General features: G+C 46.0%; 1 protein-coding gene across 6 annotated transcripts in view; it reads left to right on the forward strand.

The window, feature by feature from the left end:
- Positions 1–14,324, forward strand: part of ILKAP (ILK associated serine/threonine phosphatase) — a 57,989-nt gene extending 43,665 nt beyond the window's left edge. For all 6 annotated transcript variants that reach the window (XM_073360509.1, XM_073360511.1, XM_073360513.1 and 3 more), the window contains 3 exons: positions 7,903–8,022; positions 13,392–13,473; positions 14,014–14,324. In XM_073360509.1, the coding sequence (XP_073216610.1) occupies positions 7,903–8,022; positions 13,392–13,473; positions 14,014–14,154 (343 nt within the window). In that variant the 3' untranslated portion in view covers positions 14,155–14,324. The remainder of the gene's footprint in view (positions 1–7,902; positions 8,023–13,391; positions 13,474–14,013) is intronic.
- The last annotated feature ends 1,057 nt before the right edge of the window (positions 14,325–15,381 follow it).

Genomic DNA, 15,381 nt, shown 5'->3' on the forward strand with positions numbered 1-15,381 from the left:
GGTTTTTCTAATCACCCTTTAGATTCCACATTAGTGACTATAATTTTAACTTACTCTAAGGCTTCTGGTTTAATCGGGTACTGCCTGTGGGTTTTATGAGTTGGTCTTTCTACAGATATAGGCTTCATGTTTACTAGCCCACAATCTTGTTTATCTGTTGCCCACCCTTCAGGGTGAAGGGATCACAGTGTTTCTACTGGACTCGCCCCTTCCCCCCCCCCCTTTCTGGTATTATTGCCTTATTACTGGCAATCATGGCTATATTTTGAGATGATCTCTCCTGTTTGGACCCTCCGGCCCATTTAATGCAGCTAGCTCTGGGGTTGATTACTCCCCCAAGCTCCTTAAGGAGATCTATGCCACAAATTGTGTCTCTCTGCTCGGGGCAAACCCAGATTTGACTGACTGTGACCATATCTTCACATTCTATTTCTACTGGCTGGCTTAGGATTGCTTTTAATCTTTCCCCCTTCCACCTCTTCAATCCATATGGTTCGATGGGTGTGGGGGAGATCTTGGCTGGTTATCGATACCAAGGCTCCTGTGTCTATTAACATGTTGCACAGTCAGCCCCCCACTCGTGCATCAAGAAACATCCTGGGGTCATCTTTGGTTCCAGCCACAGAGGCTGCTGATACTTATTTGCTAGCCAGGAGTTTGAGCAACTCCTGGATTTGTTTATCTTTTTTGTTGTTCTTGTGTACTAGTTGTATCAGTTTTATTCTGCTTGTTTGGCCACTGGCCCTCCTTACACCCCCCCCTCCCTCGCAGGGTGAAAGCAGTCTTCCTTTATGTGGCCACTCCTTTTATAATTGCTGCATGTTTTGATTTTATTTTTATTTTTACAGTCACATGCCAGATGTCCAGGCTTATTGCACGTGAAGCAGGTAGTGGTTCTGATTGCGTGAACTGCTGTAATTTCCTCAAAGGGGGTGGTTGCTACTACCTTCCTCTTTTTTCTGTTTTCTACTTCTGTGGCCCATTTCAATACTGCTGAGTAGGTCTCTCCCACTGAGATGCCTAATGCCAGGACTGCTTGGTGGTCTGCAGACAGCCCTTCCTTTAGGATTTGGAGGAATACATCATGGTCTCGGGATGTTATATTCTCCAGACCTGAATAAGCTCGGAATGCATTCCATTTCTTTTCAGCATAAGACATGGCAGACTCCCCCTTCTGCTGAACCACTGATTGCAGAGCCCCCCAGTCAGTGGTCTGGGCTTCTAGAGCAGCAGATAGTGCATTTTCTGAATCCTGTTACACTGTCTGGGTTTGGAATTCCTGCTGGTTCTCCAGCCTGATCCCCTCCCGCAGTGTTGGAGTTATGATCTTCAGCCCAGTGCCCCATCTTCCATTTATTTTCTAAGTTGTCCCACACATCCTGGGGCATTTACACTTTACCAGAATGTGAACGTCCTTCCTATGGGGGCCATGTATTTCAACCAGGCCTTCCAGCTTGTCCCAGAACTCAGTATTCTTGTTATCACGTCTGAGTTCAGGTACATCAGACAGTAACGCCTGTTTTTCCTGGGGGGTGAAGGGACGATAGATTTCAGTTGTTTCTGTCCTGAGTCCCCTTACTGGTTCACCCTCCACATTAACATTTCTGAACCTCCTTAATTGTGTTTTGATTAGAGCCATAAGCTGTACTTGCTCCCCTCTGGCAATTAATCCTTGTGGTGCTCCTTTATTATCTCTGTGAGTGCTTAAATTTGGCCTTTCACACAAAGAAATGTATGGAGGGGGTTCAGATTCCTCCCCTTTGCTTTGTGCTGCTGAGTTTTCCCACAGATAGTTAATCGGTGGTGCAGTTGGCTGACAATTGCCGGGAGTGTGCTCTATCTGGAGGCGTGTCCCAGGCATGGTGAATGTAATTCGTTTGCTCTGGGATCTTTTCCAGTCTCCGGACAATTACATATTTTAAAGCACAAGCTCTTATCTTTCAGAGCTTTGTTCTCAGATTTTAAAATTGCATTTTTTCTTTGAGGTTGAGTATATCCAATAACACTGTTACTGCCTTGTCTGTTTTGTCACTTTTTTGGTTATTTCACCAAGTAACCAGATCTGCCTCTGGTCCGGCTGCCAAGTAGTTTGTTTTTTTAGCTGCTGTCTGCCAAGTTTTGACATGTTTATATTGCAAATACTCTCGAGGGCTGATTATCGCCTCTCCTTTTGATGCCATGGGTTTTTAGTCACCCCGGCTGCTGACCTTGTTTGGAACTTACATTTTCCCCCCCCTCTAAATGCCATAGTCTCAACCTCTACAGCCTGTCAGCCTTGATGGGGATTTACGTTTCCCCCTTTTTTCCTGAAAAACTGCAGTCTCAATCTCCATAGCTTGACAGTTTGATGAGGACCCCCCTTTTTGAATACCGCGCGGTCTTAAGTTACACACAGTTGCCGGCCTTATTGGTTGGAGATTTTGTGCTGTTCGAAAGCATGTACATCACATGCCGGGGGGGCACTCCCCTGGGACTTGCAATGTTACTTGCAATGAGGAAATGGGACCACCAGTTTGCATTGCCTACCACTTGCATACCCAGCCAGTCCTGGGCTTAACTCATGGCCAATCGCTTGCTGGTGGTTTATCCAAGTCCCCCGTAACACCCCCTTAATTTAAACAGTACATGACCTTCTTGCGCACGTCTCCCCTCCCAACTGGTACCCTTCTTTAACCCCTCTGCTTGGACTACACGTATCTCAGTTCCTTCACACTTAAATTTAAAAAAGTGGAAATGAAATGTGTCTGAAAGGGGATGAGAGACTTCTGTCCCTGGCCTGAGGAGGTGGTAAAGTAAACATACTCACCTTCTTTTTTGGATTTCGGTCTCAGATCCTCAGTCAGCTCACAAGCCTGTATCCCGGACAAGCCCCCAAACTGAAGGACATAAATCCACACCGTGTAGAGGTCAAGCACAGGAGTTTATTACATACAGCGCTGACTGAGTGTCACCTCATATGTTAGGCTCAGAGACCCTGTCAATCAATTGATTACAATGGAATATATGGATTTTCCATGGGCGGGGGAAAGTAACGGGGTAGGCAGTCCCACACCCTCAGATAGGTTTAGCTGCAAGACGTGATAGCACAGTAGCCAATGGTCAAAGGTTACATAATGTCTCTGCCTATGGTCTTAAGTTCACAAATTAACATTTAATTAGTACTTTAATTAATGTATTAGTATAATATATATAAGATGAATTCTGAGTTGGGGTCCCTAGGAATGAAGTAGCTCCTTTGATTGTCCAACAGATACATATCTAGGGGTAAAAGCAAAGAAACAGTGAAAGTATATGGCAATAAAGATTGTCTTTTAAGTTGTTCATTTGTGTTTTAAGGTAGGCATTGGTCCCTGGGAAAGGGAGGTGGGAGGAGGCCATATCTTACACTGACATGCTTGAACCTTTCATAAACTCAAGGTTGGATGTGTGGGAAGAACATCTCCCTACAGAAGAAACTAACACAACAGAAACAGGGCTTCTTTGTTCTATTTGCAACTTTGAATAAGACACAATTATTGCCCCCAACATCTGGCGTTTTGCTGACCAGGCATATCTTAGCAAAAGCAAGGTTATCTTTGGTTATTTTGCTTTCTCTTAGCTATTGCTAGGCCTCTGATCTCTTGACCAAACTCTGGACTTTGGGCCGAGATCAGGTACATTCCACATGTCACGATCTGGGCCTCTTAATAAACTAAAAGAAATCAACCCTAATACTGGCGCAACAAACAGAATTCATAGCGGGGGCGGTCGTCAACTCCATGCGGGCAAGGGGCTTCCTCCCAGAGGCCCGTTTCTGAGCCATGACAGACCTGATCTCGCATGTGAGGGCCTGCCCGCTCACCACCGCTTACAAATGCCTAAGGTTGTTAGGCCACATGGCAGCCTGTACTCTACATGGTACGTCATGCCCAGCTCCATCTCAGACCCCTGCAAGCATGGCTGGCATCAGTCTGCATCCCCAAGAGGCACCTGGCTGATCTCAGCACGCAAGTTCATTGGTCACAAGATGATCTCTCCCTCCACATAAACATCAGAAAGCTCAGAGCAATTTGCTTGGCCAGCCAGGCTTTCCTGCCTCATTTGAGGGGCAAGGTAATCCAGATCCTGATGAACAACACCGCCACAATGTTTTATATCAACAAGCAAGGCGGAGCCAGGTCATCAGCGCTTTGCCAAGAAGTTCTTTGGCTGTGGGACTTCTGTGTGCAGCATGCCATCCATCTTGTGACAGTGCACCTCCCGGGGCCAGGAACATGTTGGCAGATCCCCTCAACAGGACTGTCTCATATCTCCACGAGTGGTCACTCCACCTGGAGGTGGTCAGCATGATCTTCCAGATGTGGGGAACTCCCTGAGTGGACTTGTTCACATCCAGATAGAACAGGAAGTGCCACGTATTCTGCTTAATTTGGGGGATCGACAGAGGCTCCCTGTATGATGCCTTCTTACTCCTGTGATTGGGGGCCCTAATGTATGCCTTCCTACCAGTGTCTTTAATCGACAGGGTCCTCATGAAGATCAAGCAGGACAAGGTGAGGGCTTGGCCTCGCCAATACTGGTTTAGCACAGTGCTGGACATCTCGGTGGTTGCTCTGCTGCTGCTGCCACTCTGGCTAGACCTGCTGTCCCAGAACCAGAGCAGACTTCTGCACCTGAACCTGGCCACGCTGCACCTTATGGCTTGGCTGCTGCATGGTTGAATGCAGAGGAGCGGGAGTGCTCGGACCGAGTCCAACAGGTACTGTTGGGGAGCAGGAAACCCTCCACCAGGGCTACCTACCTGGCCAAATGGAAACAGTTCACGTGTTGGGCCTCGGACCAAGGTCTCCGGCCAAAACAGGCCTCACTGCAATCGATCCTGGACTGTCTTCTACTCTCAAGCTACAGGGCCTGTCTCTTTCATCGATCAAGGTCCACTTAGCCTCTATTTTGGCCTTCCACGCTCCATTCCGGGGCAGGTGAGTCTTTACTCACAACATGACAGTGCAGTTTCTAAAAGGTCTGGAGTGGCTGTATCCTCAGGTCCATGATCCTGTCCCTCCTCAGGACCTGAATCTCATACTGTCAAGGCTCAAGGGCCCCCCTTTCAAGCCATTGGCTTCCTTCCTGTTCCCTTCTTCTGCTTTCATGGAAGGTCTCATTCCTCATGGCAATAACATCAGCCTGTAGGGTCTCTGAGATTAGGGTGCTTACCTCGGAGCCGCCCTATAAGGTGTTCTACAAGGACAAGGTTCCGCTGCAGCTACACCCAACTTTCCTACACAAAGTAGTTTAACAGTTTCACACCAGCCAGGGCATACGAGGTTTTGGAAAGAAGCCTGGTAAGTATACGTCATATGAGCATAGATTATACTCTCTGGATGTCGGGGGGGCTCTAACTGTTTACACCAGTGGTTCTCAAACTTTTGTACTGGTGACCCCTTTCACAAAGCAAGCCTCTGAGTGTGACACCCCTTATCAATCATTTTATACATTTAACACCATTATAAATGGTGGAGGCAAACTGGTGTTTGGGGTGGAGACTGACAGCTCGCGACCCCCCCATGTAATAACCTTGTGACCCCCTGAGGAGTCCCAACCCCCAGTTTGAGAACCCTTGGTTTACACAGAAAGGACTAATCCATTCCATAAGTCAATGCAAATATTCGTCTTGGTGGCAGACAGGATGGAAGGGCCTTCTTGTGTCCACCCAGAGAATTTCATTATGGATCACCACCTGCATTTCGTTTTTGCTATGAACAGGCGAAAGTGCCCCCATGGACGATTATAACTGCCCACTCAACCAGGGCATAAGCCTCGGTGGAGGCCTCCCTGGCTCAGGTGCCAATCCCAAGATATCTGCAGGGCTGCTGCCTGGTCGTCCATCCACTTGTTCATGTCCCATTACACACTTACCCTGCAAGCCTGGGATGATGTTGGCTTTGGTAGAGCAGTGCTATAAGCCGCGCAACTGTGAACTCTGAGCCCACCTCCAAGGATACTGCTTGTGAGTCACCTAGAATAGAATCGAAATGAGCAAGCACTCAGAGGGGAAAAAATGGTTATCTACCTTTTGTAACTGTTGTTCTTCAACATGTGTTGCTTATATCCATTCCACTACCTGCCCTCCTGTCCCTCTGTTGGAGCTGCCAGCAAGAAGGAACTGAGAGGGCGTAGGGCCAGCAGAGCCTCATATACTCGCACTTGAGCGTGGCACTCCAGAGGGCACCATAGCTGGCCTTATGGATACCACTTAGGCAAAAATGTCTGACAACTGTGCACGTGGGCGCGCACACACCTAGAATGGAATGAACATGAGCAACACATCTCGAACAACGGCTACAAAAGGTAGGTAACCATTTTTCCTCTCTGGACGCTCATTTTTACCATCCCAATAAACTAGCTTTCTTTCCTTGTCCTCTTAACAGGCTGAAGGGATTGGGGTTGAGGATGAGAGCAGGGGAAGTAGAGCTCTCTTTTATAACCAGAAGCAATTAACAGTAAACAAAAATTGAAAGCTAAACAGCCATTTAGATTAGGATCCATTGTTTAGGACTCAGCTTAGTAACAAGGATGGCTAGTGGTTGAGGAACAACAGAACAGCACTAGAAAGCTTGTCCACCCCACTGTCTTACTGATGCACTAATATTTTTAAAGCAGTATTTTCTGTGAGAGGAAAAGAATGAAGCCTCCAAAAAGTAGCCCCATCTACACCTTTGATCTTCAGGTGAGTCAGCCAGATCTTACGATCAGTGGTATCAAAGGCAGCAGATAGCTCTAGTTATCTCTGATTGAGAAGAGGAGATCATTGATCAGAGCCATAACCACAGTAGAACCCAGACTGTGAGGGATCAAGGAGGTCAGAGGCATCCAGCTACAGGGAATATGTCACAACTTTCCCACTCTTAACTAAAACAGAAGATTAGAGCCTAGTCAATAATTTGACACATTGTCAAGGTCAAGAGCAGGTTAATTGGTGAAAAAATAGCCAGGTCCAGGTGCTTCATTTTTTCTGTCTTAGTATAATACTACATATGATGATCCCACTCTGTACTCTTGCCTCCCCCGGTACAATGGTTTTTCCATAAAAAATTATAATCCTCTACTGAGTTTGTAACGGTAACTCACTTTCATTAGCAAATTGCTTGTGGTCCATTCTTAATCCTCATGGTTGTTGACAGAGTATCATTCGTTGCTGTACTTAAATGCACTATGATGCTCACTATCTTTTGTCAAAAATATCTCCTATGTGTAGCCTCTCCTTTTTGAAGTCAAGGTTGGGGTTTTGTTAACACTGACTTCAACAAGCCCTGGTTACACATGCTGTGCTCAGTTCTTATGCTTTTGAATTATATTTTCCTGCCCTATTAGGTTGAATGCCTCTCAGTTTAGGACAACTCCAAAGAAAATAAAATGGTTAATCCTACTGATGGTTTCTTTCAATCTCTCCCTATCTTCTGTCATTGTTGAAGTTTCTGTGCGGAGTTTCAGAGTAACAGCCGTGTTAGTCTGTATTCGCAAAAAGAAAAGGAGGACTTGTGGCACCTTAGAGACTAACCAATTTATTAGAGCATAAGCTTTCGTGAGCTACAGCTCACTTCATCAGATGCATATCGTGGAAACTGCAGCGAGTTTGCTCACCCTGAATTCTATGACTTAAGATATGGGAGACATGGGATGAAATCCAACCTATTTTTAGGCAACGGCAAAACTCCTCCTGACTTAAGTGAGGGCAGGGTTTTACCCACAGTGTCTAAAGAGTAGACCATCAAGAATAGCTCCTCTGCATTTCCTCCCAAAGCGTCTGCTTGAGATTGTGCAGTCAGTCTTCCAGCGAGAAAGGAAGGGATGTGTGCAGTGTTGGGAAAGCTGATGTCCTGCTGAATTATTTTGTCCCAACTGGGCTTCCTTTCTATCATTCAGAGACGGGCGAGTGCTGGGTGTGCTGGAGGTTTCCCGCTCCATTGGGGATGGACAGTACAAGCGCAGTGGTGTCATTTCTGTGCCAGATATCAAACGCTGCCAACTCACACAAAATGACAGGTAAAGCATGTCCAAGTAGAGGGTAAAGCAAGGTATGTGTTCATTGCCATTTCTGTTTAGCAGTTCATAATGCAGATTCTTCTCAAGTCAGGTCACCAGAGTCTCCTTATTCTCATCACTGTGATGGCTCTTTTCTTACATTTTGTTTTTTGATGGAGAGTTAATTGGAAGGGTTCATCGTGTGTGGAGCTGTGTATGCATATGTAGCAATTACAGAACTACAGACGGACTAAACCCCTGCACTAAACAGCTTACCATCTACAGTAATTCAAATGCGGTATTATAGGCAAGGCTGATACCTCCTATTATTAAGGTTGCCTGAAAATTCCTGCTTTTAAGACCCTGTTTTCATTTGCTTGTAAATTTGCCAAATTCTTACCATTTGGACTGAAATGTTGCATGTGGGGGCATGCCTCAGGCTTAACTATCTTGGAATCATAGAATATCAGGGTTGGAAGGGCCCTCAGGAGGTTATCTAGTCCAACCCCCTTCTCAAAGCAGGACCAATCCCCAACTAAATCATCCCAGCCAGGGCTTTGTCAAGCCTTACCTTAACCTCTAAGGAAGGAGATTCCACCACCTTCTTAGGTAACCCATTCCAGTACTTCACCCTCCTAGTGAAAAAGTTTTTCCTAATATCCAACCTAAACCTCCCCCACTGCAACATTACTCCTCCTTCTGGTATCTGGTACCACTGAGAACAGTCTAAATCCATCATTTTTGGAACCCCCTTTCAGGTAGTTGAAAGCAGCTATCAAATCCCCCCTCATTCTTCTCTTCTGTAGACTAAATAATCCCAGTTCCCTCAGCCTCCCATAAGTCATGTGCTCAAAGCCCCCTAATCATTTTTGATGGACTCTTTCCAATTTTTCCACATCCTTCTTGTAGTGTGGGGCCCAAAACAGTACTCCAGATGAGGCCTTACCAATGCCGAATAGAGGGGAATGATCACGTCTCCCAGTGTGCTGGCATTGCTCCTACTTATACAGCCCAAAATGCCATTAGCACCTTGGCAACAAGGGCATACTGTTGACTCAGCTTCTTCTCCACCGTAACCCCTAGGTCCTTTTCTACAGAACTGCTGCCTAGCCACTCGGTCCCTAGTCTGTAGCAATGCATAGGATTCTTCCATCCTAAGTGCAGGACTCTGCACTTGTCCTTGTTGACCCTCATCGGAATTTTTTTGGCCCAATCCTCTAATTTATCTAGGTCCCTCTCTATCCTATCCCTACCCTCTAGTGTATCTACCACTCCTCCCAGTTTAGTGTCACCTGCAAACTTGCTGAGGGTGCAATGCACACCATCCTCCAGATCATTAATTAAGATAATGAACAAAACCGGCCCCAGGACCAACCCTTGGGGCACTCCACTTGATACCGGCTGCCAACTAGACATGGAGCCATTGATCACTACCCGTTGAGCCCGACAATCTAGCCAGCTTTCTATCCGCCTTATAGTCCATTCATCCAGCCCATACTTCTTTAACTTACTGGCAAGAATACTGTGGGAGACCGTATCAAAAGCTTTGCTAAAGTCAAGGAATAACATGTCCACTGCTTTCCCTTCATCCACAGAGCCAGTTATCTTTTCACAGAAGGCAGTTAGCTTAGTCAGGCATGACTTGCCCTTGGTGAATCCATGCTGACTATACCTGATCACTTTCCTCTCCTCTAAGTGCTTCAGAATTGATTCCTTGAGGACGTGCTCCATGATTTTTCCAGGGACTGAGGTGAGGCTGACTGGCTTGTAGTTCCCCGGATCCTCCTCCTCCCCTTTTTTAAAGATGGGCACTACATTAGCCTTTTTCCAGTCGTCCGGGACCTCCCCCGATCACCATGAGTTTTCAAAGATAATGGCCAATGGTTCTTCAGTTACATTCGCCAGCTCCTTTAGCATCTTCGGACGCAGTGCATCTGGCCCCATGGGCTTGTGCTCATCCAGCTTTTCTAAATAGTCCTGAACCACTTCTTTCTCCACAGAGGGTTGGTCACCTCCTCCCCATAGTGTGCTGCCCAGTGCAGTAGTCTGGGAGCTGACCTTGTTCTTGAAGACAAAGGCAAAAAAATTGAGTACATTAGCTTTTTCCACATCCTCCGTCACTAGGTTGCTTCCCCCATTCAGGAAGGGGCCCACACTTTCATTGACCACCTTATTGTTGCTAACATACCTGAAGAAACCCTTCTTGTTCTCTTAACATCCCTTGCTAGCTGCAACTCCAAGTGTGATTTGGCCTTCCTGATTTCACTCCTGCATGCCTGAGCAATATTTTTATACTCCTCCTTGATCATTTGTCCAGTCTTCCACTTCTTGTAAGCTTCTTTTTTGTGTTTTAAGATCAACAAGGATTTCACTGTTAAGCCAGGCTGGTCGCCTGCCATATTTACTATTCTTTCTACACATCGGGATGGTTTGTTCCTGCAACCTTAATAAGGATTCTTTAAAATACAGCCAGCTGTCCTGGACTCCTTTCCCCCTCATGTTATTCTCCCAGGGGATCCTGCCCATCAGTTTTCTGAGGGAGTCAGTCTGCTTTTCTGAAGTCCAGGGTCCGTATTCTGCTGCTCTCCTTTCTTCCTTTTATCAGGATCCTGAACTTGACCAAATCATGGTCACTGCCTCCCAGGTTTCCATCCACTTCTGTTTCCCATGCTAATTCTTCCCAGTTTGTGAGCAGCAGGTCAAGAAGAGCTCTGCCCCTAGTTGGTTCCTCCAGTACTTGCACCAGGAAATTGTCCCATACACTTTCCAAAAACTTTCTGGATTGTCTGTGCACTGCTGTATTGCTCTCCCAGCAGATACCGGGGTGACTGAAGTCCCCCATGAGAACCAGGGCCTGTGATCTAGTAACTTCTGTTAGTTGCCTGAAGAAAGCCTCATCTACCTCATCCCCCTGGTCTGGTGGTCTATAGCAGACTCCCACTTCTAAACTTAATCCAGAGACACTCAGGTTTTTCTGCAGTTTCATACTGGAGCTCTGAGCAGTCATACTGCTCTCTTACATACAATGCAACTCCGCCACCTTTTCTGCCCTGCCTGTCCTTCCTGAACAGTTTATATCCATCCATGACAGTACTCCAGTCATTTGAGTTATCCCACCAAGTCTCTGTGATTCCAGTCACATCATAATTCCTTGACTGTGCCAGGACTTCCAGTTCTCCCTGCTCGTTTCCCAGGCTTCTTGCATTTGTGTATAGGCACTTGAGATAACTCACTGATCATCCTGCTTTCTCAGTATGAGGCAGGAGTCCTCCCCTCTTGTGCTCTCCTGCTCGTGCTTCCTCCTGGTATCCCACTTACCTCAGGGCTTTGGTCTCCTTCCCCTGGTGAACCTAGTTTAAAACGCTTCGCACTAGGTTCGCCAGCCTGCTTGTGAAGATGCTCTTCCCTCTCTTCGTTAGGTGGAGGCTCTCTCTTCCTAGCACTCCTCCTTGAACATTTCAGACATAACAGAATGAGGCTAGAGAAAAATACATTATTTTTTGCTTATGTTAAAAATTCAGGCAGATATTCTCTTGAACTGCTAGCACCCCATACTCTGGAGCAGTGACTTGATATTTGGTAGAGAGGGATGTACTTTTTGCCATCTCTATGAAAATGTGCTCAAATTCAGCCAAGATGATATAAGTCTTTGAAAAATCATCGCTCACACATGCTCAGCAAAGATTTACTAAAACATCACAGCTAATATCTCCAAAGATTCTGTCTGCACTAGGCATACTCCATTCTGGGGCTAGAGCAGACTTCCCTTGCAATTTTCACTCTGCTGCTGGGGGTCATGCCAGGGTCAGAGTTGGGAGCCAAAATGGAGACCAGGGGACTCTTGTGCTCAGTGCTCCCCCCTGCTAGTTCCAGGCATCATGGAGGAGGAAAGTGCCTTATTTAAATGCAGAGGGGACCTGAGCTGGAAGGGATGGGCAGTAGAATGGAACAAGGAGAGGGGACTGACTGGGAAACTGTGGTGTGGAGACGGGAGGGGAAATCAGAGGAGATACCTGATGAGTCAGGGTGGGAAAGGGGACTAATTCTGGCTGGGGAAAGACATCAGAGTCAAGTTAGGAAATGCCTGATTTAAGGGTGCTTGTGGAGCCTTTGAAACACTAGATGCTGTAATGTGGGATGCCCTGGTGGTTGTACTGGGGCACCAGCCCTGCTGATACCCCTTATATTCCCTTGCTTTTATCCACTTCTCAGGGGAGAGAGATGGAAGAACAGAACTTTCAAGGGAAGAGCGAGTTCCTGCAGGAACAGAAATAACTGTATATGGGCAGCACACAGTGACTTTGCATAACAAGTCATTGTATTCATTGTTTGTAGAGCCCCATCATATGTCCTGACATAGGAACTCTGCTACTCCATCTTTATTACACTTTTAGCAAGTTCTCTAGTTTGTGTGTAGGCAATATGTAAGGAGGATACCCTCTGGGGGCAGTGCTGATAGCAGTGCTGTAGTTTGAAAACTACAGTCGTATTCTCATGCTCCCCTTTTCACCCATTCCGCTATAAAGTGGTGATTCTGAGTCGCTTTTACTCTACCTGCAGAAGCAAGGATTAAATTGCATCAGTTTCCAATCACCCATTTTGGAAAGTCTTCCTCAATGATTCTAACAGAGGGCATCTAGTAAAATAAATTGGGGATTTTGTAGTTGGAGGGTGGAAGGGCCTACCCCTATTGCTAGGGCCCTACCAAATTCACGGTCCATTTTCGTCAATTTCACGGTCATAGGATTTCAAAAATCATAAATTTCATGATTTCAGATATTTAAATCTGAAATTTCATGGTATTATAATTGTAGGAGTCCTGACCCAAAAAGGAGTTGTAGTGGGGGATTGCAGTACTGCTACCCTTACTTCTGCGCTGCTGCTGGCGGCAGCGCTGTCTTCAGAGCTATGTAGCTGGAGAGTGGTGGCTGCTGGCTGGGAGCCCAGCTCTGAAGGCAGCACCACCACCAGCAGCAGGGCAGAAGTAAGGATGGCACGGTATGGTATTTCCACCCTTACTTCTGCACTGCTGCCTGCAAAGCTGGACCCTCTGTCAGCCTCCGCCACTCTTCGGCCACCCAGCTCTGAAGGCAGTAACGCAGAAGTAAGGGTGTCATGGCATGGTATTGCCACCCTTACTTCTGTACTGCTGCTGGGGGGGCGCCCAGCTCTGAAGGCAACGCAGAAGTGAGGATGGCAATATCGCGGGGGCCCCTGGCAACTCCCTTTTGGGTCAGGACCCCTAATATGAGAAAAACTGGTCTCCCCTGTGAAATCTGTATAGTGTAGGGTAAAAGCACACAAAAAACCATATTTCACGGGGGGACCAGATTTCATGGTCACAAATTTGATAGGACCCTACGTATTGCCTAGCGTTGATTCTCTTTCAGGTTCATTATGCTGGCCTGTGATGGCCTCTTCAAGGTCTTCTCACCAGAAGAAGCTGTGAACTTCATCATGTCCTGCCTGGAGGTGAGGAGAAGGCAGCTCTAGGGTGGACTTGCATGTGCAGTTTCATCAGTGCAGAAGGTGTGAAATACTAGCATGCTGGGAAGTGGACAGCATAGAAGAGAAATACACTTTTAGGTGGAGCCAGTGTGCTCTGGCAGGTTATTGATGAGAGCTATTCTAAAATACTGTAGGATTTCCCCATTCTCAAATGATTGCTTATTGCCATTATTTGTCCTGTTTAACCCATCTGTGCTTCATGGGACCATCACCATTTTATTGTCTCCCAGCCCCAGTATGAAGGAGAGTTGCTCCTTAGCCAGTATGAGAGAGCTTTCCTTGCACATTATTAAATTCCATGTATGAGCAATCTGGGCTTTTTCCTAGAGCTGGAAGAAACAGAATCCTGAAGAACAGGAGGCTGTTTAGTGTTGCCCACGTGAAGTTGTGATTGGATTATGCAGCATAAAACTGTAGTCCACATGAATGCAGAGCAGTGTGAAATGTTTATGCTCAGCAGAACAGGTTTGTGTGAGTAGTATGGTCAACTTCCTGTTTCAACAGGACAAGAATATCCAAACACGAGAAGGGAAATTATCAGCTGATGCTCGATATGAAGCAGCCTGTAACAGGCTGGCCAACAAAGCAGTGCAGCGAGGTTCTGCGGATAATGTCACTGTAGTGGTGGTCCGGATCGAGCACTGAAGAAAAACATGCAGAGATGCAGTCCCGAGCTGCATGTGATGGATTTAAATGCAACAACAAAGTTTGTGTGAGTGTGTGTGAGAGAGAGAGAGAGAGCGTGAATCTGGGGGGGAGGGGGCATGTGTCTTCTCCCTGGATGCTCTTCATTGTAAATAAACTTCTTTTTCTAATTGTTTTAGTTCATTTTTTTGTTTGTCATATTTTATAAATGAATTTCTGTACAGGACAGATTGCATTTCCTGCTATTACAGTTGGGGCTTCATGTGGAAATTCATCATTCAGTTTCAACTGCCTAATGAAAGTCTAAGCAAATCACAATTCTTAACCATAGGTATTGGAACTGTATTTGCAAGAACATGCCTTTTTATTATTGTAATTTTGAGCCAGTTAAACACAGCTGTGAGGGGAGGAGTGAGAGGAGACTGCCAAATAGAAATGGACAAAATCTGTAGGGAAAAGAACAATTGTCTTGAGGCTTTTAACAGTAATTGCAGCCAAAGGCAAGATCAAAACTGGATAAAAACCATGAAGTAGCTGCTGATGTTGAATAACTGTTTGAAAACTACAGTCGTATTCTCATGCTCCCCTTTTCACCCATTCCTCTATAAAATGGTGATTCTGAGTAGCTTTTACTCTACCTGAGGAAGCAAGGATTAAATTGCATCAGTTTCCACTTACCCATTCACAAAGGGCTAGTCTACCATTCTGGAGCAGTGACTTCATTGTATTTAGACTAGCTGAGAATGGTATCTGTGTTATTAAGCATGGTTATGTAATATAAAGAAGAAGGTTGACGGATGCATCTGGTCTACAATTCTGAAATTCAGCCTTTGTACAAAATGTTTGTCAAGCCCAGGTCTGGTGTGAAATAGAGCAAAAACAGTGGAGGCACTTCCTCAAAAGCCATTTACTCTTTCAAAGAAAGGAAGAGAAATCCTGGGTGCTAACAAATCTACTATCAGAAACTAAAGAGCAGGTTTAGGCTTGCCTCTGGTAATTGTGTAGTGACATGAACAGGCAGAGGATGAAATTATTTAGGGGCTTTGAAATTAATGTAAGGAGGGGAGGGGGAAGAAAGCCACAAATGAGAGGAAAAATAACGTCACTGGTAACAGTCCTCAGAACAAAAACTGAGCCTGCTCCTATTCCTCCTTTACCCGTCCCCCATTTGTCTCAGCTTATCAAAATAAGTGGGGTTGTGGCAGGTGGGAGATGCCTGTAATGTAA

The sequence above is a fragment of the Lepidochelys kempii genome, chromosome 9 (genome assembly GCF_965140265.1).
Source record: "Lepidochelys kempii isolate rLepKem1 chromosome 9, rLepKem1.hap2, whole genome shotgun sequence".
NCBI lineage: Eukaryota > Metazoa > Chordata > Testudines > Cheloniidae > Lepidochelys > Lepidochelys kempii.